At 32.6% G+C, this 27799-nt stretch overlaps 1 protein-coding gene across 6 annotated transcripts in view; it reads left to right on the forward strand.

Annotated features, from left to right (window-relative positions):
- The first annotated feature begins 178 nt into the window (after window positions 1-178).
- LOC124367198 (putative mediator of RNA polymerase II transcription subunit 21) overlaps window positions 179-27799 on the forward strand; it is a 39571-nt gene continuing 11950 nt past the window's right edge. Inside the window, exons 1-3 of one of the 6 annotated variants that reach the window (XM_046823860.1) lie at window positions 179-1620; window positions 11380-11550; window positions 22828-24653. In XM_046823860.1, coding sequence (XP_046679816.1) covers window positions 23324-24292 — 969 coding nt within the window. In that variant the 5' untranslated portion in view covers window positions 179-1620; window positions 11380-11550; window positions 22828-23323 and the 3' untranslated portion in view covers window positions 24293-24653. Of the gene's footprint in view, window positions 1621-9095; window positions 9150-11379; window positions 11551-12451; window positions 12761-22827; window positions 24654-27799 lie in introns of those variants that run through there. The other 5 variants (XM_046823884.1, XM_046823894.1, XM_046823852.1 and 2 more) reach the window with 5 other exon arrangements.

Here is a 27799-nt window from a genome sequence, read left to right on the forward strand (position 1 = left end):
AAATGTAGGAGATATCCTACTGACACCTTATATCAAGAAACCGCTATTCTGTCAATCCGTAAAATCTTCATAAAAACAATCCTCACTGATATATATATATATATATATATATATATATATATATATATATATATATATATATATATATATATAACAACTTTTCAACAATCTTCTGAACAACTTAACATTCTCATAATACTCCATATGTATGGAATATTGGAGTTGTTCCAATGCAAATTAGTAAATCCATATCATCAACTAATTCTTTTTACATATCCCATCTTCTATTTAGAAATCTTTGTAATTATTTTCTTGATCACCACATTTTCGATTCACCATCTGTATTTACGTGTAAGAAACGTCCAAATGAATGGTTGTCTCTTATCGGTATCGACGAGGCTGAATCAGGTATTGCGGCTGAATAAAGACGGGACTACTTTTAACATTGGCCCTCCCCTCCTTATCTAACCTGTTACTCCACTACCGACTATTATGAATGGTTTTATAGTAGCTCTCAGTGTAATATATTTATTCAACTTTACTGCATTCACTTGAATCCTCTGCAAGTAACCACTGTATATAGTCGATACTTTTATTACTTTTAATTATTCGCTTAGATTGACATTAGTACAATATTTCATGTAGTGTGTGTATTTGGGCGTGTGCACTGTATGCACCACGTTGGTTCGCATGATATTATATGTTATAATGACAACCACAAATTACAATTCTTCCACGATTTCATGGCAGCAACTCGAGCCTATGCTCAGGCACATGTAGGCTTATTTCCTAGGTCACTAATATTTTTTATTAATACCTAATGAGTTCAACTTCTTAAAATAAATTATCTGCTACTATTAACAAATGAACAACTATTTCGTATAAATTGATTCCTTAATTGTATGTTATTATCTAAACTTATAATTACTACTTAATTTTTACATTGTTACATTTAGTTTATTTTTTAAGGAGTTTGAATTTCACTGTTTCATGTACAAACATTGGAAATAAATTATGATTCAATTCAATCCAGTTCATTCCTATCTTGTTTTAAAAAATACATTCAGACAGACAAATAGAAAACTAAATTTATTGAACATGGTTCACAGGGACTATTTCATTTTTCCTCAACAGGGTTTTTATGAATGTCTGGACATTTTTAGAGAGTATAGTATTTTTAATTAACTGTTGGAGTTTGATACCAAGTAAATAAACATTGCACATATTATTATATGATATACCTGTGTGCAGTGAGGAGTTGCCTGTAAAAAAGATAATAAGCATACAATATTATATCCATGTTTATATGAAGAACAGTCTGAAATGACATTAGCTTTCATCACCACATAGAGTATATTAATCTTCATGGACTTCAAACTAACCAATTAATGTGACCTTGAAGAACCAGTTTGGGTTTAGTTGCCTTGATATTCTGTGACTGTGTAGTTCTGGGCTGGTACAAATCATACTAGTAGATACTAGAAATTACATACCTCACAACTCAAGTTAAAGAAAGCCAGTGGTGTTAGTAAAAATATACTGTCAAATATTTTGAATAAATGTATGTGTATATTGTATAAGTTGGTCGTGTGTTTGGAAGATCAGCAACCAATATTACAGGTACTACATTGTTCATTTTTTAATTGTAATTCTATAAACATTCCTACAATTTAAACTCAATGGTGGCTGAGAATTCAATGTGTACTAATCTAACTTTAATTTAAATCAGGCTAAAAAGAGGTTGAAAATGTCAAACATGTACGTTTTCGAAACAGATTTGGATATGTCTGCTTTGACTTGTGCAGTTGAGTCAATACTATTAATATTTTATTAGTAACTAAACTGAAAATTACCTCCAAGTGCTGACTATGTTCATTTGTAGTGCTACATATTTTTTAGGAACTTTGGAAGCATATATTGAAAGTAAATAATAAGTACATTCAAATTAACAAAGTGTAACATATTATATATATTTTTTTAGCAAAAGCAACAGAATAAGAAAATCATTATTACAAATACTATTACATGTTAAAGGATTATGATAAAAAATATATTTTGTTTACTTTTTTTACATTTAGCACAACAAAGCACACACATTACTAATCTCACTCAAATATAAATCCAAAATTTACAAAATAAACACATTTTTATTACAAATAAAAAATATATACATATTGCATATTACCATTTAAAAAATATTTATAGGTATTTTAGATATTTCTTACCTGTTTTATTTTTTCTTACCTATCACATGGATCCTTTTGAGAAGCAAAAGGATTCGTATTCAAGGCCCAAAGTCTCAAAGCAGGGTTTACAACACTTTTAACTCAATTTTCAAATCATAAACTCAATAAAGGCTATATTATACAGTATTATTTCTTAAAGTTTTTTTTATTTCAGGTTTATTACATGCCGTACATTGGTCAAATGTTCATGACAATGCAACAGGTCTTTAAAACTACTAACTTCACTGAAAAGTTTTTAGTTTTAGTTATCCAAACAAAACAGGATAAAACATATAAGAAACTAATTTTTTTATTATTGTTGTGATTTTTAAAAACACAATAAATTTATGAAAAAGACGTTTAAAAAAAATTGTAATTTTGTTTTGAAGAAAACTTCACGTACTATCCCTTTTCATGTTTTTCCTAGTTTAAAAAGAGTATTTCTTGTGTTTTTTTATATGATTTTACATTATATACCTTAAAAAGGGTAAGAATCTATTATATTCATTACGTTAATTCACTTACAAAAAATACTACATTTTTACAAATTTTAGAAAATATTTTTAATTTTTATTTCCAATCCTTTTTTTACAGAAACTTCTAAATATCTGTAGATTATAAACCATATGTTTATTATATAAAGAGGAATTCATACTGTAATAATACACTTTGTGTATTGGTGATGTGTTGTTACGAGAAACTCTTTCTTAACACTATTCAATCATTCATCATTAAATGAGTTGGTAAAATGAAGAATATTTAAATTGGGCATTTCTAAATCAGTTTGTAAGAATTTTTGTACCGATTATTAATCTCTACCTGTATATTAATCTTTATTCTACAAATCTATTTTTTTCTTCATCCAAATAAATTATCTATTTTGTTTTGTTTTTCAATAAATTATAAAATATTTTTATTTGAGAAATAAATTCGGTAACTACCATGCTTTTATAGATTTTTGTTTTTATATTATCTACTATACAATTGATTCTATATATTTGTGTCTTTAGATGAAATACGTTTTCGCTATATTTTTATTTAAATATAGGTTTATTTATTTTTCTAAATATTTGGTATAGTCTATATCATATACTGGTTGATATTTCTGTAAAGTTATTTCTGTTACAGTTTGTTTTAAAGATATTTCTCTGAATATATCTTTTTTTTATGTATGGGCGTAACAATCTTTTAACAGATATTTAATGGACTTTAAGAGAATTTTCTTCGATATTTAGCAGTTTTTGATAATATTCTTGAAAGATTTTTTCATTTATTATTCAGTTGTTTCAACAGATTTTTCATGGATTTTAAGAGAAAGTTTCCTATGATTAAATCACTTAAAATGTCAGATATTCCCTCATTTTTGTAACCATATCGTACAGTATCGCACATGTTTTCTAAGACAATTCGTTTGTCATCTTTTGAGCATAGCGCTAATTTGTTCATTGTTACCTTAAAAAGTTTGTGTCTGTAACTCTTTATCAAGGTAATTTCTCTAAAATCTATTATTTTTGAATAAGCATCTCTTACCCAAATTTATTGTTTTACCTACAACACTTTGCTTAATTCCTTTACATTTTATCTGATTTTTATCAAGATATTTAAACGCGTACATTTTTTACTGCAAACCACAAAATTCTTGTAGTGTTTCGCCATTTAGCTCATCTTTGAATTTACAGACAAATTTCTTATTTTTCTGATAATCACTTGTATCAAAGTCATTCAAATTTTCTTTAATAAGTTTTTAAGGATCTTTCGACATCTCAAGGAAAAGGCTGTCTGATTCATATCTGGTTCATATTTTTTCAATTTATCATAAACACAAACTCGTACATTAGCAACTTCAAAAGGTCTAGTACAAAAAATCCTATATAGATTGGTTTGTTAACTTTTATTTTTTGCTTGTACATGTGGCTCACAAAATAGTTTTCAGTGAATATTGTGCAGTTTTTGAAGTTGGATTTCTTCACTTGTTTCATTGAAAATGCTTCATTGCCTTGTTTCATATCGCAACTATTTTGAACATTTTCCATTCTCTTCCCAAAGATAGAATTGTTCATCAGTTTATATAAGTCTTTTTCGAAGTCGCTTACCGCTTTGGTCCTCGTATTTGTGTTACAATCTGTGTTCTTTCATGTACAGTTTTTGGTCAAAAGCAATCACTCTATTAACATGTTTCAAAAGGCCTGTTTTAGGTAATATTTCAAATTTCTCAAATGAACGACATATTCTGTTTTGTTTAGTAAAGTTGTGCATAACTTGTTTTTATAATGTTCTGGAGCAATCTCTTATGATTTTTATATACATTTTTTGGATATTCTAGATCAACTTCTAGAATGTACCCAAAATCTTTATTTCCTGAAATTTCCACTCTTCTCTTGTACACATTTTTGGGTGCACCCACTTTATTTCATTATACAGCAATTTTTGTGACAGTGCCCAATCATAGAGATTGTTTGCTTTGACATATCTTTTATACATTGAGAAATTCCACCTGTGATTCTTTTTCGATCATCAAGTACATGTTGTAATCGCTAATTAATTGTAGCTCGATAATTTTAGCATTGCATCCCAAGCAAGACTAGGGGCAGTCAGACAGTGAGCTGGTTCGAGTTTATAGCAATTCAAGGAAATTTATCAAAATTCTCAAAAATATCTGTAAGTAATAAAACATTTTGAATATTGTATAAATCTGAGTAGATTCTTCGATTTTTCTTTCTCGGAAATGCTCTTATCTGTCAAAATTGAGTAAAAATCTTGAATTTTCAGTTTTTCTTTATGATCAAGTTTGTCTATATTATCATAAATTCGTAGAGAAATACACCTTTTCCTGAAATAATTTGGAATATTTCATCTTCGTTATTTGGCTGTATTTCTAATATTTTGCCGTTTATTATAAAATGGTTTGTCTTTGAAACGTCTCTTTTGAGATTTTTTGCAAGTTTTTCAATAGACGACGCCATAAATTTGAATTTATCTGCAAAAGGAACTTTTAATGATTTCCTAGGTTTATCCCTATTAAACTCGTATCCATAACCAGAATTTACAGAATAATTTATATATTTCTCACCAGTGTTCACAATCAAATAAACATTTCCCTATTTCTTAGCTAATGTGATATACAGATGAGTGTTGTAATTTGACATATTGTGGTAGAAAACAGGGATATTTTGCAGAAATTTCTGATTCAGATTACAAGTACTTTGAGCTGCTTCTCAAAATTTTCTGGTTAAATGGCAGTGATCTTTTACTTTTTTCTGGTTTCATTACTAAATGCCTCAGTTTCCCAATTGTTACAAATGTTGGAATTTGTATATAAAATCTCTTCCTCAGTCAATTTCACAGTTATATTGGAGTTGTATTTTTTAGCTATGTATTTCAATAATTTATTGAGCTCTTCAAATAATTTTGCAGGTACATTAGGCAAATCTTCTTTTTCACCGTATAACATACCTGTTTGTGATTCGTAATATTTGATAGCAAATTGAGAAAAACCATAGGGAATATGCCTCTGAATCTTGGTAGTTGGTGATTTTTGTGGCTCGGTCTTACATGTGGGAATTTTCTCAAAAATGCTTTCAAAATCCATACAAATTACATATGAATTTCTTTCGGCAATTGATTAATTTTGTTGCCTGACTTGGAAATGACATAACTGGTTTGCAAACTGTTACAAATTTCCAAATAATCTGCTAAATCTCCAGATTTATAGAAATGGCTTAAACATCTCCTACATAGTAATTTATTCTCTTTATGTTTAGATAATTGAGAAGAAACAAATTTGTTTTAATCTGTTATCAAAAATTTTGAGGTTTATCATCTAGTTTCACATACAATAAATAAATATTTATTCCGGCATCATAAACTTCTGAAATTTGCAAAGGAATAATGTTCATTTTTTCTTCATAACTGTAGATATTTACGGACATTTCGGATATCCGTATTTTGGTTCCAAATTTCGTTTTTCCAACAATTTTATATCTTTGAATGTCATTGGATAGTCAGATCCAGAAAATATCTTGTCATTCATACATTTTTCATATTTGAAATTTTTGTGTTTTACAATAGCGCACCTGCCTGAGTAAAATAATAAAGCAGAAATCGTCTTTATTTTCTATATTCATACAAGCTTTTTTTTCTTCCATTTCCTTCGGTAAATTAATATATGACCCAGCATTCATAACTTCGTGTTTATTTAGGTTCAAAATTAGTTGTTTGCAGTGTTTTAATGTTCATCTAGATCCACCATTTGGATTATTCTTTGTTCTCAATGTGATAATTTATTGAATTGACTAGTGATAAAATCATCAATATGGTATATTTCATCAGATTGGATAGTAAAGCACATTGGAAACGTTTGTGGTTTGCCATTTACTAAAGTTCTTTCATATTTGCATTTTAAAAAGAGATATCCTTGACTATTTTTAACATTTTCTAAGAATGTTTCGACCAAGTTTTTGATCTCGGGTCGCATTACAGACAAGTATTTGTAAACGGGCAAATTTTTCCTAGAATTTGTTAAAATTTATTGCTTAAATAGACCATGTGTGGAGGATAAAACTTCGACATTAATAAGATTTTCTCCAGGTTTTTCTCCTATTTGTTCGATCATTTCAGATCTTGTTTTACTAGTAATTTTAATTGATAATTTACCAGCAATTGACTGAATTTTATCATCAGTAAAAAAGTTTAGATTTTCCTTATTTTCTTTAAAGATTTTCCTTAATTTTCGTAATGTTTGAATATCATACATTTTTGGTAGTCATTTATTCGGTTTTCTCTAGCCCAGGTTCATAAAGAATTTAACTAATTTTGATAAATGAGTTATAATATCTTTGTCTTTAAAATGTATTGTAGTGTTGTGATGTCTTCCATAATTATTTCTTGAAATTTCCTTTTTGCAATAGGGACAGCTTATTTTTTTCTAGTTCCATTTATTACAGAACAGTTTATTAAGGATTTCAAAAATTCACATTTTTAAGGTATTTTAACACATTTTTATCTTATATCAAAGCATGTCTTTGCAAATTTTTGGGGAAAAAATAGTGAAATAATCAAAGCTGTAAAAAAATCTCTAGGGTAAGATTGTAGAGGTGGTAATATATCTCAAATGTATACACTTTTTCTGATATTATGAAATTAAATAAATATCATTTATCTAAAATTATACTATTATAATTTATAAAAAACAAATATCACAAAATATATCAATATTTTGGTGGATATTTTTTGGTCTTTAATAACAACTACAAAATATCTTTATACACAGTATTTACAGTAGGTTTTCGTTAGACAACACAAATGGGTTAGGTATTCTTGGAAATTACCTGTGAAATAGCAACATATACAGTAGCTGTTCGTGTGAAAAACATTGAATGCTTAAATTTAATCCTGCAACATATAATGCTTGACCCTTTGACTTATTAATGGTCATTGAAAAAGACAACTTCACAGGAAATTGTACCCATTTTAATTGGGAAAGTAAGTCTGTGGAGATTAAAGGAATCCAGGGGATCAAAACAACTTCTCCAGTTCCACATCAAGTTTTTATCGTGCATTCTATTATGTAGATTTTTACAGATTTTACCAGTAATCGTGTACCATTGCATAATTTAGAGGGATTAAGGTTACGTAGTAAAATGACGGAACATCCTACTTGCAACACTAATATTTATGCAGAGGTATTTCAGAGGGCTGCCAGGAATTCAAGAATTCTAAAGGAAAATTAACTGTCCCTGGGGTCTAGGGGATGGGCTGACCTTAGTTCGGGTAATCCCCAATGAACTGAGAAAGTACCTCCCTAGGTTGACATTCGTGCCACTCAAGACCAATGGGGGATCCGAATCCAACCAACGGTTAGGCTCAGACAAACGCTAGTTAAGCGTCCGGCAAGAGGTGGCCCTGCTTTTGACAGAACCCCCAGGATCTAGACTAGTGCCACGATTGTGCACTCTGCGCGGCGGTTGCCCTCGGCGCCGCGCAGTAGTGGTGCCAGGTCGGCCATGACCAGTTTCGATTGGTCTGTCCGGAATCGTACCACTCATTGTTTATGCATGACTGGGGGTCCCCAATCCCACGGTGTGAGCCGATCCGTGCCTAGGGGATGCTTGGCGCAGGGATAGTGCGTCACTAACGGAGCCCGTGGGTGTTGGGCACCCTTCCAAGTGTAAATAGCCTTACCTGGTAAAGCGGGGCTCAGACTGGGCGAACCTTTTACTTCCTCGGTACTTGTGGGACCTTTTATGGGTCCTGAAATCAAGAACTCAACAAATCGTAATCTGGAAAGGTTACATCAGACAGTTGCATCTGGCGGTTTGGCTTTGGGCGTCTCTGCTTGTTCATAACGCTCAACTAACAAAATTCAACAGTTGGCAGTGTTGATGTAGATGTCAAGCAGACCAGCTGATATGTGCTGAGACCAGGGTGCGAGATGTGGCAACTGATCAAGGTCCTACAGATCAATCTGCAGTGATGATGTAAATGTCAAGCAGACCAGCTGATATGTGCTGAGACCAGGGTGCGAGATGTAGCAACTGATCAAGGTCCTACAGATCAATCTGCAATCATGTAATCTGTTAAGGTGCTTCATCTTTGTCCTGCAGACGCTTTTTGGCAAAGTATTTTACGTGGCCCTGGTACAGGAACCCTCGACTTGTAATGGTAAAATATCAGGGCTTTCCATGGCAGGGATCAAAATTGTTAGTGCCCATGTTAATAATGCCAGAGTTTGTATTATTATAAGCAACAAGGCGAACAGCATTCCTATTCTGCAATTTTGTTTCAGGGATCTCTCCACAGCCAGGCTGATTGGGGCTGGTACTGGACGAACCCTGACGATTACATCATGTCTTCTGTAAGAAAGTGTGGATTCCAAGCCCTCCAGAGAGATAGATACCTTGATGATGTTAGGAGAAGTGGTTTGGGGTTAGTGATTGGCTGTGACGCTTTTTCACACAATTTAGCGTGGGACAGCACCAGCAAAAACCATCAAGAGTTGTCACTTCTGGAGTATGTAATGCCCCGCAGTCTAGTGATTGCAAATGTGGGTAATGTTACTACGTTTCGCTCGCGGCCTCGTAGGGAGGTGATAGATGTGTCCATGATGACGGAGGGTATGGATCGGATCGGATACGTGGCTGGTATGTGTCTGCACGATTTCTCCTTCTCTGGTCATGCTCACATCTGCTTTAAAATCGGAGACCTAGAACTTGAGAAAGTCCAGTATAGGAATCCGAGAAACAGGAACTGGGTGTCATACAAGGATAACCTAAGGGAAGAACTAGAATCTGACGGTAGTAACCGGAAACGGATTCACAATACAGTGTAGCTGGACAAATCTGCTGACATCTGCAATTGTTGGTCCATTTGATCACGGCTATTAACAGGAGAATTTATTTGTGGGGGGAGTTAGTAGAGAGGATTTGTATGTTCTGGGACAACAGTTACATGTGACGTCATCACTTAGGAATGTTAGGAATGCAGGGTCAATAACAGCTCGAGGTCAATAACCTTCAAGGTCACGGTCGAGGTCAATGTCCTTTTCAAGGTGAAGGTCGAGGTCAATGACAATCCTCGAGCGGGATATTTCCTTCTGAGAAATTTCCCTACGAGCGGGATATTTTCCCTGAGAGAGTTCAGTATATGGACTAACCGGTTGTGATTAGTTATGTAAAAGACACCTGTTTACAGTGCTTCATTAGAATTTGTAATGTGCACGTGGAGGAAAAGTGATGTTTTTGTTTATTACAAAGTAAGTGAAGGTTGTTTGTTAGATGTTAATTGCACCGCATGTGTTGTATATTAATAATTCAAGACATTGTTGCAATAGCTAGTAGATTTATCAAGCGCGTGATGTATATTGATGAGCCATGACATTGTTGCAACAGATATCGGATTTACCAAGAGAGATTCAACTATTGATTTTCCTTAATTTACCATTTGATAATGTTAAATTAATTGAATGCTCTTATTTTTGGCAAATGTATTGTAGAAGAATTAATTTAAATAATAAAATATTGGATTTCGATTGGAAAGCTAGTTATATTTTACACTATATGTATAATAATAATTTAGAATATATAACATCTTTGCATAGCAGAAGTTTATATTTTGGACATATCTGTATTAATAGATTGACTTCTTCTTTTCTTATTGCTGAATATATTTCAAATATAATGATAATGATATAAAAAATTGTAACTATTGGTATCATATATTTCGTTTTAAATATTTACAATCTGAAGATAGATTTTGTTTTAAGAAGTCAGTGTAGACAACGGTATGTAATTTTTATTGCATATTCAAAACAGTCCATTAACAGACGTGTTAGTATAAAGTTTGTGCCGGATTTCAATTGTAACGGAGCGAAATCTAGCAAAACTAATTTCATATTACCAATTAAACAGTATTATAGTGATATTCATAATTTTAATTATATTTCAATACACAAATATTTGCCTCATCATGATATTCAGTTTCAACAAATTAGTGATGGATCTCTTGTTTTAGTACAAAAAAGCAACAATTGTATAGGATGTATTATTCCTCATAGTTGTCAATGTTTTTGGAAAAGTTTTTGTTTGAAATATTACACTACATGATTTGGTTCACGATAAAACTGTTAATAGACGTTGAGGAACATTTTATAATGTCAATCAAAATTTGTTTTACTATAATTATTGAAATTACTGAAGTACTTTTAGAATTATTTATTTTTTATAAAGATATTGTTAAAATATTTTTGTAAAATACTTAATTCAATTGGATGTGTTGTAATAACACAATGAACTATTTTAATGAAACAAGTGCTGATATTTTTCTTTTCCAAATGTTTATAACACATTATACCGGTTTAAATATAGTTGATAGTGTTTTATGAAAAGAAATTATAAAAAACTAGTATTATTTGTTGTGCAAGTGTGTGAATGTAAGCTAGTTACGTGGAATCAACTAGTAGATCTGTCCTTGACTGTTCCTTTTTAAGCCGGACAAGAAAGCTCTGTCTTTAGTGCGTTTCAACCGTTGAAGTAGAAACACTCAAACTACAAGTATGTATTTGTTTTTACTTTATGTTTGAATCTCTTTACCGCTGAACTTCATTAATAATATGAATAATTGTTTTATTTTTTATTAATAATCTTGAATTTTGTTTTAGTAATGGATTCCGATGTTGTTGATTTAACATCTTCCGAAGAGAACACCAATAAATTACGACAACTGTTAAGCACTCCTCCTACACCATTGCTTAAACGTAAGCAGCAGCAACAACAACAAGAAGAAGAACAACAGCACCAACAGCAGCCGCAACAATCAACCTCAAGCCTCGGTACGTTTTTAACATTAATTCAAATTGTAGAAAATTTGTGGATGATAGGCTTTAGAAGTTTGGACGTATGGCAACAATTAGTTAGTGAGTTACAAATATCTCAAGAAATTTATATGAATCCAATCGCAGTACAGTTGCTCTATGTATTACAAAATTTGTGTGATGTATTTTTCAAATACTGTATGTTAGAAGGCGATCTTTCCCAAGATAAACAGGTTTTTTATTTATTAGAAGAAGAAACTTGCGAACATTTATTGAACATTTTTGAACCTGTAATAAAAAAAATTCTAGACTTTCATTTCCTGTAAATATTATCCAAAAGATACAAGACATTGGAAGGACTAAACTAATTGAAAATGAAAATAGTATTGAATTAAAAGATAGTAAAAAAACTCCTAAAAAAGGCATTAAAAGAGCAAAACGTGTAGTACCTTCTTCCTCATCTTCGTCTGAATCAGATCATATCGGTCATGATGACAACAATGACGATGGTGAGTCAGATAAGTTTGTAAAATTGTTTAATCACAAAGAAATAAGTGTTTATTTATTTCTAAACATTTACAGCAACAATGTGGTGATCAAAAGAAAAAAATTTCTACACCAGGTGAGACGGGTACTCATTTAATAAAAATAGAAGTGAGTGATGTAAAAGATTTAAAAAAATGTAAAAGTGAAAAATTGTTTTGGCAAAAGGTGTCTAGAAAAGGTTACTTCTTATTAGATATTAAACAAAAGTCAGAGGATAAGAAAATGTTTGATACAATTAACAGTGTTTTAACAACAATAGGTCGAAACATGTTAAAATTAGAAAATGTTACATATGACAAAAAAGGTAAGTTATTTTTAAAATATATGTATAATGTAAATGGGTTTAATTAATTAATATAATATATTTTTTCAGCAAATACAAAATTAAAATATGTACGTCTTTCGGAAGACGGATATCCACCTACACACTGTTCACCGTTTGCTGCTGGTTTTGATTTAAGAAGTGGACAAACAGTCGTGTTCGAACTTTGAAACCGTTAACATTAAAAAATTTAATTTTTTTACAAAATCTTCCGGAATTTAAACGAATTAAAAATGAGTAATATATTAAATGTTATTGAAAATATAGAAATTGATGAATCCCTTATAGAACGGGAATGGCATTCCCACAATCCATACACATCTAATTCTTTTAAAAATAGCGATGAAATTCGTATTCCTGTTCATGAACAAGACGCATATACATATCTTTTTTTTCGGATATCTAAATATATCGGAGCATATATTTTTACTGATTGAAGGAAAAATTATTAACTCCACTGATTTGAAAGATGACACTACTTCAAATCTAATTAATAACTGTAAGGCTTTTTTATTTGATGAAATTATATATGAAATTTGTGGAAAGGAAATTGATCGTGTAAAAAATGTTGGTATAACTAGTACTATGAAACATATACTTACACTGAAACCGGGAGATGAAAACTGGATTTAAAATGCAGGCTGGAATCTACCTTCGATGGACGTTCTTGAAGATAAAACTAATTTTTCATTTTGTGTGCCACTCCAATTATTATTGGGTTTTGCAGAAGATTATAAAAAAATACTTTTAAATGTAAAACAAGAATTAGTGCTGATACGTGCTTCAACTGATAAGAATGCAATTCTTCAAGCTACACCAAGTCTTCACGAGTGTTCATTTCAAATAAATAAAATTGTTTGGAAAGTTCCTTATGTTCTTGTTGATGATAATATAAGATTATCACTACTAAAAATTACTGACTCTGATCAGCCAATAACAATGGCGTTTAGAAGATGGCAACTTCATGAATATCCGTCACTTCCTGTTTCTAAAGCTCAAACTTGGACTGTTAAAACTACATCTTTAACGGAAAAGCCTCGGTATGTAATAATAGGCTTTCAAACAAATAGAAAGGATACAAATGATAAAAATTCATCACATTTTGATTTTTGTAATTTGGAAAATGTAAAACTTTATTTAAATAGCAAGTATTATCCTTATGATAATTTCAATGGATGCAAAGCACTAATGTATGAATTGTATTCAAGATTCCAGTCTTCATATTATGCAGGAAGTGATACCCAACCTTGTCTAAGTAAAAATGGGTTTTTACAAAAATTTCCACTTTTTGTTATTGATTGTTCAAAACAAGTTGATACAATAAAAACTGGAGCATTGGATATAGGAGTTGAATTGCAAGCGAACGAAGACTTTCTAACTGGAACTGCAGTTTATTGTTTAATTATAAATGATGTAATTATACAATACACACCATTATCAGGAATTGTAAAGAAAATTATGTAGAAATAAATGTTGATTTTTTTTAAACTGATGGTTATTACTTCCTTTCTGTATTGAAAAATGGGAACTAAAAATAAAATAAAAACAAAGGTAAAATGTTAGTATAAAATATATTTGTTAATTTTATGTGTTATACATATCATAATACAGCATATTATACAATATATGCATAAACACAGTAATGGACTCATTTTTTTAAATAATTTATTTCCATAAGCTAACGTATTTATTCCATCGTTAGTAATGAAACGTTTGTCATTATTTCCATTTAACGCTAATTTATTTGTGGTTACAGTTCTTAATATTTGCTTTTTGGATTGAAACATCCTCATTTTTCGTCTTATATTAGATGATAAAAATAAACAGTTTTTATAGTCATAAAATGTAATGTGTTTTTTTATTATTGATTTTGTTACACCTTTTGCTTTTTTCAAATTCATTTTTTTACACTTTTTTAAATACAAATCATTTACAGTACGTATAATACATACGTATAAAGTTTGCTTCTTAATCCAAAAATTTCCTCTATAGGAACACCCATACATTCATCTTTGAAACAACCTATTTTCTTTTTATTTTCTTCATAATAACATTTATGATTTGAAGGATAATCTTAGGCGCTGGCGTAATTGATCCGAATTTCAGGGGAAATGTTGGAATATTACTGTTTAATTTTTCAAACAATGTTTTTAAAGTAAACATTGGTGATAGAATAGCTCAATTGATTTGTGAGCGCATACTTTACCCTGAAATTGAGGAAACTCCATTAGTACACCAGACTCAACAAGTAGAGAACAAAAAGGCTTTGGATCTACAGGATTAAGATAGATATTTAATTGTTTTCAGATCTATATCATGGATTCAAGTCTACCATTTAAAAAACTGAAACACCTATTTTTGGAAGTAGATAGAGATGAAGAAACAATAGAAATAGATCAGAATGAAGAAGTGTGCCAATCGCCATCTTCTTCTTCTTCTTCTTTATCATCCGATGACAACATGAACACACCAGAAATTCAAAATTTAAAACGTAAAAAGAACAGATTAGATAGGGATGAAGAAACAATGGAAATAGATCAGAATGAAGAAGTTTGTCCATCGCCATCTTCTTCTTCTTTATTATCCGATGAAAACATGAACACACCAGAAATTCCAAATTTAAAACGTAAAAAGAACAGATTGAAACTAGCGTGTCCTGATAATAAATTTATAGAACTTGAAAATGCATTTAGAGGTATATTGAAAACTTATTATTTAAAAAACAATAATTTTAATTTAAAAGATATTTGTTTGATTTTACAAGTTTCGAAAGAAGAAATGAAAAAATTAGTTCAAAATCTTTTAAATGAATTTGAAGCATTAAAATTTAATACTATAGTTGAGTGTAGTTATGTTAAACCATTGACAAAAGAAACCCAAGAGATAGCTTTCAAAACATCCAATTTCGCAGTGGTTCAAGGAGATTCTTTAAATAGTATCTAGAGAAATATGATTACTAAAATTTGTAGTGAAGAAAACGAATATTTAGGCAGTGGTTGGACGTTACATTCTGTAGATGGAATTCTTCTACGATTTAGTAAATATAGACCATTGGGAGGATCTTCTTATATTAATCTTCCAAAATATATTAGTGATAAAAAAGCAATTATTTATCCACAAAATATAAACGATAATAAATGTTTTCAATGGTCGATTATAGCTTGTTATGTTCAAGGAAATCATAAAGAACGTATTGATGAGAGATTTATTTATTTATTTATTTATTTATTTATTTATTTCCCAACGGCAGCAGCCAATTTACAAATACAAGCATGGATAGTAGATACAGCGGAAAATAAAGTTAATACAAACAAATTAAAAATCTACTACATAAGTAATAAAATAGGTATCATACAAAGTTTGATAATAAATAATTAGTATTCAAAGATGTAACAAGTAATAAATATCCAAAACATAACAAAAAATAAAAATTAACAAACAACAATAATTATTCAAGTATGGAGCGAACATAAATAAATAATTGTGCTAATAAATTAAAATATAATATATAACATTTTAACAAATAACAGTGAAATTAAATAAATACAACATATAATACAATGACCATGCACTTAACACAAATTAAAGCTAACTACTGTAGGTCTTAGTCACTAGTCCCTCACAGAGAGAAGAGAGAAGGCCTGCCGGGCGAACCTGGTGAAGTCCATCGAAGAACAGGTCACACCCAGACGCAACCTGATTTCCCAGGCGAATAAACCTTGCGAAAGGACTGTTGAAGTCGAAGTTGGTTGAGTGGTATCTTCGACCCAGCAGATCTCGAGATCTTGTGTTAGCCGGAACTCTGAGGTCGATTTCAGCTAGGAGATCTGGGACAGTTCATGCGACCATTCACTATCTTCCAGAGAAAGACAACATCAGCCACGTCACGTCGCAGGGCAAGAGGTGACAAGTTCAGATTGCTGGACAGTTCCTCCACAGGCACATCAAGATAGGCAAAACCCAGCCGGACACCAATCAAGCGAAGAAAACGCCTTTGTAGAGCTTCCAGTCTCGTCCTATTGCCAACAGTGTAAGGCGACCAAACGGGACTTGCATATTCCACAAGCTGTCTCACAAGGGAACAATACAGAGAGCGAAGAGCAGAAGGGTTTGTCGATGCCTCTGGAGAATCTTGCTATGAAACCAAGCATCTTGTTTTGCTTTGCTACTGATGTGGTCTATATGTCCAGAAAATCCCATGTCGCTGGCAAATATAACGCCTAGGTCTTTTATACACTGGGGACCGTGGAATGGATGTACCAGAAATGGAGTATACGTATATGACTGGAGATTTGATGCGGTGATAAGTTATACAAGAGCACTTACTTGGATTTACAGACATGTTATTCCTGACACACCAATCCTCAATTCCGGAAAGGCTATTTTGAATTTCTTGAGAGTCTTCTGGTGTAGACACAGCGATGAAAATCTTCAGGTCGTCAGCAAATTGTAAGGCCTTTACAGTTAATTTGTCTAGTAGGTCATTGACAAAGACATTGAAGAGGCAAGGTCCCAGCAAAGAACCTTGTGGAACTCCTGAAGAAGGTGAGAGAACTGAGTGGAAGTGGCGGAACCAATCCTCACGACCAGAGAACGTTTTTGAAGATAACTAGAAATCCATGACAAAAGAGGTTCAGCCACTCCGTAACCCAGCAACTTAGACACAAGAATTGTGTGGTCGACCTTGTCGAAGGCTTTTGCCATATCGATGTAGGCTGTATCAACTTGGTAGTTCTTGCGAAAAGCAGACAAAACATATTCTTGAAAGAGCAGGAGGTTGGAGACAGTAGACTTGCCCTTCATAAAACCATGTTGGGAAGGATGGATTATTTTTGGATAGAAAAGGATTCAGTCTATCTACCACGATACTTTCAAAAACTTTGCCAATTGCCGGCAGAATAGTGTGATTGGACGGTAGTTCCGTATGTCGCTGGGATCATTTGCTTTATGTAAAGGAATGATGAAGCCCAACTTTAAAGAGCTAAGGGAAGATTCCTTTTGTTGAGTGATTCATTGAACAACACTGCGAGGGGTTCAGCTAAGAGAGATCGGCAGTGATGAAGCATAGATGGCGGTATATTGTCAATTCCAGCTCCCTTTGTAGTGTCCAGATTCTTAAGCTTGCTGAGAACTTCTTCTGTTGAGGTTGTTATGTCACAAAGAGAATCGAAGACGGGATAGCTAAAGCTAGGTGAAACTCGTAACGAGGGGGAGAGTAGACTGAGTTGAAATAACTGGAGAACAGCTGGCAAATGCCTGTTGTGTCACTGGCCACTTCATCATCTAAATGCAGACTAGATGGCATATCAGGAGTATTTCTTTGAGCTTTAACTAGTCCCAGAAAGCTCGTGGATTAGAAGATATGTTTGATTGAACATTGGACAAATATCGAATGTGGCATTCACGAGACAGCGACCTACAAGCATCCCTCAGCCTCGAGAACTCATAATAATGGGCAAGATTGAAACTTCTCTTGAAACGTGCATGCGCAGCTTTCTTTTCGATAATGCATTTTTTTAGGTCATTATTAAACCAACCTAGGGAAGCGTGAGATACCAAATTTCTTCAACGGACTTGCATTCTTGACGATTTTTCTCTAAGGAACTTTCCAGAATGTCGAACTTTTCATCAATTGAGATCGGCTGGTGAATAAATCCCATATCTGCTTCCTGTAGGGCTGTAAAAGCAGCTGGGAGGTCACATTTCCCCAAGTTGTAGCCGCTGTAGCTGTTGTCACAAGTAGAGGGCATATAGCACTCAAGAGTAAGGGACAGAGGAGGATGATGAATTTCAGGTTTTAATTCAACCAATCATTAGCCCTGCTAACTTGCACCTCACTATCAGAATGAAAGACCAAGTCCAATGTTACTCCTCTATGGTTTTGAACATGATTTATCTGGAAGAGAGAGTGCAGAGAAGACATGTCACGGAGGTATTCGCTGCAATGTTGAGGGAGGCCAGATACAGGTAAATTGACATCGAAGTGAGGCAAGTTGAAGTCTCCAAAAATGAGTGTCTTCTTTGGGAAATTTGCCAATTCGACTGTCTCAGTAACCACATCACAGAATTCACGGTAAACAGAAAGAGGACTTGAAGGGGGGATGTAGACACAGGCCAGAAGAAGATCAAAACCAAATCCTAATTTCACAAGGGTAAAGACGCTTTCGATGTTGAATCCAGAGTATAGTCGCTTAGACAAAAGCTTCTTACGAACTGCAAGTAGGGTTCCTCCACCAGAACTTTTGTGACTTGTAGCAGCAGACCTATCACATCTATGAACAATGAAGTCAGTATCACCAACAACTTCGGAGTCGGGGATATCAGGAGAGAGATTTGTTTCACATAATAGAATAACATCCTCAAGGCATGCAGATAAACTATTTTTTAACTCAATAAGCTTCGAACGAAGACCATTTACATTTTGGCAGTAAACATTCAGAGAAACATGCTGCTGTGCTTACCGTTGGAATCTATTCGTTTTTTGGCACAATAGAAGGCGTTCCATTTTTATATCTAATCGTTAGGGAAGTATCACCAGCATCCTGTTTGGACTTTAAGGTGGCACGAAGAGTCTCCAGATGTCTTTTCTCTCGGGGAGTGCGGTCATGAGAGATTGATAATTCCACGCATGCTATTAGGAACATCATTTTCCTTGAAAGTTTTTGAAGATGTGAATAGCAGTGCCTTCAGACGGCATACAAAGCATGAGAGGACGATTTGTCCTTTTTTTTTCCCAATCTAAAATGACGAACATCTGAATACTGAACATTAGATTTCAAATGAGCAAGAAAATCCTGGACAAAAACGGCATCCGCAGTTTTGAGATTGTGTTTGAATCGGGGATGTTATGTACAATAACATTTTTGGCACGTCGATTACGATCGTTGCATTCGATAAACATCCTCAAAAAGCTGATCACAACCCGCTACCTGTTTATCCTTGATAGTGCTTTATTTCAGATTCAACATAGGCTAAGCGAGGCTCAAGTTCCAGTAATTTGGAGGTCACCAATTCCAGGTCTTTTTTTATAAGTTGTAGTCCTTCATGAGAGTTCTGTTTTAGTGGCAAGGGAAGACAACTTAGAGAGAATGGTATCCAGCTTGGCATCTATTGGGCTTACCAGTGTCTTTTTACAGTCAGTTCAATGACAATACCATTTTGTATTGTTGTCGTTGCTAAATCGTTGGTATTCAGATTTAGACATTTTTCACACATTCTCTGTGAAACCATCTCTCACACTCGGCATCACAGCACAAGCCTTCTTCTGTATCTAAGACTTTCTTTACGCAAACAGGACAGGAAGTAGACGTAGACATAATATAAAGAATGTACTGTATTTTATATTTCAAAACTATACTTTGTGAAATGCAACAATGAGAAAGCAAACAGCTCACAAATCAGTAGCTACTCAGTTCACCACTGAAAGTGTGCTTTTTTATATCACCTAAATTGAATAATGTTGAAATAATGACTGGCAACACTAAGCAATAATTTCAAAACATGAGTAAATTATGTATCATAAATAGAAAAAGTAAGTTGATATTTGTCACGTTGACTGACGAACTATGTTATAAAGCAGCGAGAAGCAACAAGGAACGAGATAATACATTCGTCAAACAACCATACCAAGCGAAGCGAATTAAAATATACAGGCTACATGCATAAATAACATGCCAGGGCTCTTGGGATTCAGTTAATTGAATTTTAGTGTCTATGACTTGCTGAGTGATGATGACAGCTGGAGACCGTTTGCACTCTCAACGGTAAGTGAAATAGGGTTGCAAAAATTAATTAAATTATGCAAAAGATTAAACAATAGAATTTAAGAACTAATAGTAGATGCACTCACTCTGGTTCAATTGATGATATAAATACAGTCTAAATACACCTGAGCACCAATAACAAAGTTATAAACAGTAAGTAACTTGCACTAGTAAAATACGTTAGATTCAAACTACTATCCAAAGACCAACTCCCGAGAGATATACGAGGGTCAGTCAAATATAAACAAGACTTTTTACTTATACGTTTATTAAAGCTAAACAATACAATGATTACATGTTACTGCTTTTCTACATAGTCTCCCTCAATTCTCACACACTTTTCCCAGCGTGAGGATAGCTTATGGATCCCTTCTTCATAAAAGATTTGAGGTTTTGTCTTGAACCAATTGCACACAAATTCCTGTACTTCCTCATCACTTTCAAAACGGTTTCCACCAAGTACTTCTTTGAGAGGACCAAACAGGTGAAAGTCACATGGAGACAAATCTGGGCTGTAGGGAGGATGTTCCAATGTTTCCCAATGAATTTGGCGTAATTTCTCTTGGGTCAAGGCAGCTGTGTGAGGCCTAGCATTGTCATGAAGCAAAATGACATCTCTGATTGGCTGATTACGCCTTTTGTTCCGAAAGGCTGCTTTTGCTTGCTCAAGAAGTTGACAGTAATAAGCAGCGTTCACAGTACGACGTTCGTGTAAAAAGTCAATAAGCAAAACGCCTTTGCAGTCAAAAAAGATGGTGGCAAGAACTTTCCCAGCAGACAACCGTGTTTTGGCTTTCACAGGGCGAGTTTCGTCTTTCCTTCGCCACTCCATTGACGCCATTTAGGATTCAGGAGTGTAGTGATGGACCCACGTTTCATCACAGGTTATTATGCGATTTAAAAAACCATTCCCCTCTCTCTCAAGCCGATTCAAAAGCCTTTGGCAAATGTCTCTCCGGGTTTGTTTTTGATCGAGAGTCAGAAGCCGAGGGACCCATCTTGCACAAATTTTCCGAAAACCCAGATGCTCTGTGACGATGGAATGCACACTACCATGACTAATTTCCACTTCACTGGCAATTTCATCTATCGTTAAGCGTCGATCATTTTCAAGAAGTTCACGAACAGCACAATTGTTCTCATTAGTCAAACTGGTCCTTGACTTTGTGACTTTCATTTTCAACTGTTTCACGTCCGCCTTTGAACTTTTTAACCCAATCGTACACTTGAGAACGTGATAAAGTCTTATCCTCAAACTGAGTTGTCAGTCTAACAAAAATTTCACTTGGTTTAACACCTTCGTTTGTCAAGAACTTAATAATAATTCGTTGCGCAACTGCAGGTACAACCTCTTGTTCAGACATGGCTACAATGACAAACAAAACATCACTGAGAACGCATTGTTGCAGCTTTCCCCCTCCCCCAGGCTGCCCCCTACCACTACTGCAACATGGCTACCTGCTACAACCTGGACGTTGGGTATAGTAATAAAAGTCCTGTTTATATTTGACTGACCCTCGTACATCTATAATTAATAATTTTAATTTTAATGACATAACTTATCCATGTACTTTAAAACAAATTTAAAAATTTGAGAAAAATAATAATGGAGTTAGTGTGAACGTGTATGGTATAAATGAAAAATTAGAAATTTATCCACTTAGAATATGTTTTGAAGAGGCCAGAACTCATTTTGATCTATTACTGTTATCAAACGATCTAGGTAATAACCATTATTGTTATGTAAGTGATTTTTCGAGATTAGTTACAAGTCAAATTTCTCTTCATACAAGGAAAATGGTATTTTGTAAAAGATGTTTTGCACACTATTCGGGATGTAATAAAATTGCAAAGTTAAATGTTCACAAATTAGATTGTAAGATTAATTTAATAAACCTTTGAAAGCACAAATGCCGCCTCGTCAGTCAACTTTAAAATTTCAAAATTTTCATTTTAAATATAAGGTTCCTATAGTTGCATACTGTGATTTTGAATGTATTTTAAACAAAGTTGATGAAAAACAATCAATGTATACAACTATTAATGAAATACATGAGCCTATGACTTTTTGTGTTTATTTAGTTATTGATAAAGATTTACCGGAACATATTGCAAGTCAATTACCGAACGAACCTTATCTTTATCGAGGAGCAAATGCAAGTTTGAAATTTATGGATTATCTCATTTCAATTGCAAATTTATTAGCTGATTTGAGTAATATTAATAAACCTATGATTCCACTGACGGTTGATGAAGAAAATAGAATTCGTACTATTACCAATTGTGAATCGTGTGATTTAGAAGTTTCAATGATTCACTGTCATTTAACTGGCCGTTTTAGAAACTTACTCTGCAATAAATGTAACTTAAAAAGAAAAAAACCAAACATTTTTACCTGAATTTTTACACGGAAGCTCTAATTATGATACACACTTTATTGTTAAACAATAAATTGTGACAAACAAAAAATTAGTGTTATTCCAAACTCTTCTGAAAAATATGTTAGTTTTTCTAAACAAACGAGTGGTAAAATTAAATTACGTTTTCTCGATAGTTTTAGATTTTAAAATTCCAGTCTAGCTCAATTGGCAAATAATTTACCAAAAGACAAATTTTATCATACTCAATTGTTTTTTAATCATGATAATTTACGTTATGTTACAGAAAAAGGTGCCTATCTTTATGAATATACTGATTCATGAGCTAAACTGGAAGACAGACAATTACCGTCAAAAGAGTGTTTGTTTAATAAAATCACTGAAGGACATATTTCAGATGAAGATTTTGTTCATGCAAAAGATGTTTGGTCACGATTTAATTGTGAAACATTAGGTGATTATTCAGATTTATATTTACGTACTGACGTATTGTTATTAGCAGATATTTTTGAAAATTTTCGTACCATATGTCTTGATAATTATGAATTGGATCCTGCCCACTATTAGTTCCTAGTTTAACATTTGACGCAATGTTAAAATTCACAAAAGTAGAATTAGAATTACTTCATAATTATGATAGGCTATGTACTATATGTTTATTGAAAAAAGAATACGAGGCGGTATTAAAAGTTGTGTAAAAAGACATGCTAAAGCTAATAATACATACTTGAATGACGTGTTATATGATTCTAGTAAACCTTCTAGTTATTTGACATGTATATATGCAAACAATTTATATGGTTTGGGCTATGATTAAATGTATACCAAAAGATGGATTTAAATGGTTGTCAACGGAAGAAATAAAACAGTTTAATGTACAATCAGTACCAAATAATAATCCAATAGGATATATTATTGAGTGCAGTGTTGGATATCCATCTTATTTACATGAACATCATAATGATTTACCATTTTTACCAAAAACAAAATCTCCACCAAATTCAAAACAGGTTAAATTACTCACTACACTTTTTGATAAAGACAATTATGTTTGTCATTATGTTAATTTGAAACAAGCACTTGACAACGGGTTGGTATTAAAAAGAATACATAGAGTTTTGCAGTTTAATAAAAGTCCTTGGCTTAAGTCGTACATATTATTTAATACGAATAACAGAAAACAAGCGAAAAATGAATTTGAAAAAGATTTTTATAAATTACTCAGTGATGCCATGTTTGGAAAATCAATTGAAAACGTAAAAGATAGACTTAATTTGGAACTAGTCAATACTGAGAAAAGATTAACAAAATTAATTTCTAGGCCTAATTTAAAAAACAGAATAATTTATTCTGAACATTTAAGTGCTGTAGAATGTAATAAAGATGTTGTATTATTTAACAAACCCATTTACATAGGATTTACAGTTTTAGAAATAAGTAAATTTCATATGTATGATTTTCATTATAATATAATGAAACCATTTTATTTAGATACTAATACCAACTTACTCTATATTTATACAGATTCATTTTTTTATAAAATTTTTACTAATGATTTGTATAATGATTTTAATAGTGAAAATATGAGAAATTACTTTGATATGTCAGATTATCCTTCAAATCATAAATGTTATTATGAAGAAAATAAAAAGAAAATAGGTTGTTTCAAAGATGAATGTATGGGTGTTCCTATAGAGGAAATTTTTGGATTAAGAAGCAAACTTTATACGTATGTATTATACGTACTGTAAATGATTTGTATTTAAAAAAGTGTAAAAAAATGAATTTGAAAAAAGCAAAAGGTGTAACAAAATCAATAATAAAAAAACACATTACATTTTATGACTATAAAAACTGTTTATTTTTATCATCTAATATAAGACGAAAAATGAGGATGTTTCAATCCAAAAAGCAAATATTAAGAACTGTAACCACAAATAAATTAGCGTTAAATGGAAATAATGACAAACGTTTCATTACTAACGATGGAATAAATACGTTAGCTTATGGAAATAAATTATTTAAAAAAATGAGTCCATTACTGTGTTTATGCATATATTGTATAATATGCTGTATTATGATATGTATAACACATAAAATTAACAAATATATTTTATACTAACATTTTACCTTTGTTTTTATTTTATTTTTAGTTCCCATTTTTCAATACAGAAAGGAAGTAATAACCATCAGTTTAAAAAAAAACAACATTTATTTCTACATAATTTTCTTTACAATTCCTGATAATGGTGTGTATTGTATAATTACATCATTTATAATTAAACAATAAACTGCAGTTCCAATTAGAAAGTCTTCGTTCGCTTGCAATTCAACTCCTATATCCAATGCTCCAGTTTTTATTGTATCAACTTGTTTTGAACAATCAATAACAAAAAGTGGAAATTTTTGTAAAAACCCATTTTTACTTAGACAAGGTTGGGTATCACTTCCTGCATAATATGAAGACTGGAATCTTGAATACAATTCATACATTAGTGCTTTGCATCCATTGAAATTATCATAAGGATAATACTTGCTATTTAAATAAAGTTTTACATTTTCCAAATTACAAAAATCAAAATGTGATGAATTTTTATCATTTGTATCCTTTCTATTTGTTTGAAAGCCTATTATTACATACCGAGGCTTTTCCGTTAAAGATGTAGTTTTAACAGTCCAAGTTTGAGCTTTAGAAACAGGAAGTGACGGATATTCATGAAGTTGCCATCTTCTAAACGCCATTGTTATTGGCTGATCAGAGTCAGTAATTTTTAGTAGTGATAATCTTATATTATCATCAACAAGAACATAAGGAACTTTCCAAACAATTTTATTTATTTGAAATGAACACTCGTGAAGACTTGGTGTAGCTTGAAGAATTGCATTCTTATCAGTTGAAGCACGTATCAGCACTAATTCTTGTTTTACATTTAAAAGTATTTTTTTATAATCTTCTGCAAAACCCAATAATAATTGGAGTGGCACACAAAATGAAAAATTAGTTTTATCTTCAAGAACGTCCATCGAAGGTAGATTCCAGCCTGCATTTTAAATCCAGTTTTCATCTCCCGGTTTCAGTGTAAGTATATGTTTCATAGTACTAGTTCCGTTTTGCACACAGGTGTGTCTGATCACAACGCCATCATTTTCAGTACACCAATGAACGTGACTTCAGACAATCTTAAGTTAAAGAAACTTGTTAGGCCTATCAATCCTCAGAACTCTAAGCTATTTCTAACTTACCTTTAATAGTATAAATTGGTTAGCTATATATAATAGTAAGGATGACTTAAACAATAAGTTCAATAATTTCTTTGATTTGTTGTTATGGGCGGTAAACAGCGCAATGCCTATGAAAACTGTTGGGATAACCAACAGAAATAGTAAATCTAACAACAAATGGTACAATGAGGACTTAAGAATATTAAAGGTCCACATAAACTTGACAATGCTTACTATTTATTCTGCAACACTAACTGTAACAGGTTCTAAAGAAAATTATATTGCTCTTAAGAGAACGTACAAGGCAGAAATTAAAAAAGCCAAAACTTAATCATAATAACAACATTAATTGACAGTTCAAACAATAAATCAAAAGCTGCATGGTCTGTCATAAATCAGCTTAGAAATGTTAACAGTAAGCCTCCAATATTAACGCTAATTTAACGCCTGATGCTTTTAACAATATTTTTTTTCTTACCAGTGTAGAACAAATTTGTAATAGCATACCAACTGATGTAAATAAGCCTAATCAAAGTGTTTTTTCTTGACAATAGTGAGAACTGTGGCAACAGGAAACAATTCAGTAGGGTTATTCACTCTTAGAAGTTTTACAGTAGAAGAAGTCTACCTAGCCATAAACCAACTGAATAATAGCACTTGTCTTGATATATATGGCACCAATGCAGCAATACTGAAGTTATCAGCTAGGTCTATTTTGTGAAGTACTAACATATCTTTTCAACTTGTGTATTAAGCAGGAGGTATTTATCCTGACAAACTAAAAGTAAGTAAGGTCATTCCAATACACAAAAGAGGGCCTAGGGATGATTGTGCCAACTATAGGCCAATATTCCCATTGTTCCGACGCTGTCAAAGGTCTTTGGAACGTCTCATTCATGAACAACTTTCCTCCCTTCTTGGAAAATCAAATAAGTTATTGTCCCAAGAATCAGTACGGCTTTAGACCTAACCATAGCACTGTTGAAGCTACTCAGGATTTGATCTTGAATTGTTTTGAAGGACTGGAGAACAACCTGAACGTTCTTTTCAGATCATTTGATATGTCCAAGGCCTTTGACACAGTGTCGCATCATATTTTACTGGATAAGATGTATTTTTATTCTATTGACAACAGTGTAGTGCAGTTCTTAAGATCTTATTTGAACAATCGATGGCAATCCGTATTCCTAAATGGCTCTTACTCAAAACAGTTAAGTGTAAAACAAGGTGTCCCACAAGGGTCCATTTTGGGACCCTTGCTTTTCATACTCTATGTTAATGACCTGCCGTACAACCTAAATGCTCATTCAGTTAAATCATTTCTATTTGCCTGACGATTTGGCAGTGTGTGTCCAGGGTAACAGTGCAGAAAATGTGGGTTACATAATCGACACCAAAACTAAAACCATTCATGACTGGTGTAATGCAAATAAGTTAAGCCTTAATGACGGGAAAACTCAGGACCTTGCTTTCAGCCTTAGCAAATCGGGGGGAAGTAACCCACTCAAAATTCTTGGGGTTCACAGTCCAGAGCAATCTTAAATGGCATCAGCAAATTGACAGTCTTGCGAACAAAATTTCAAAAGGCATTTTCATGATCAGCGCACTTAAAGGCAGTGTCTCTGTTGGTGTTCTGCTCTGTGTTTTACTATGGCCACATACATTAGCTTACCTCTCTTATGGAACTTCAATCTGGGCAAACCATGGATATGTACAGAAGCTTTTTGTGCTGCAAAAAAAAGCAATCCGTCTGATTTGTGATGCACACTGGCAGGCCCACTGTAAAGAGCTCTTCATTAGGTTAGGTGTCCTTTCATTGCCTTCTATGTATATATTAGCACACACTCTTGTTTGTTAAGAGGAACTTGGCACTTTTGCCTGCAATGTCTGAGTCCATAACTATGCAACTAGAAACAAAAATAAACTTATAAAGTGAACGATTGCAGATACTCTGCAACTCAGAAAGAGTTTTCTATACCAAGCATAAAAATGTTTTAATGTTTTGCCGGAAGGTATTAAAGAGCTGCCACTCACTA

Source organism: Homalodisca vitripennis, chromosome 1 (assembly GCF_021130785.1).
Source record: "Homalodisca vitripennis isolate AUS2020 chromosome 1, UT_GWSS_2.1, whole genome shotgun sequence".
Classification (NCBI taxonomy): Eukaryota; Metazoa; Arthropoda; class Insecta; order Hemiptera; family Cicadellidae; genus Homalodisca; species Homalodisca vitripennis.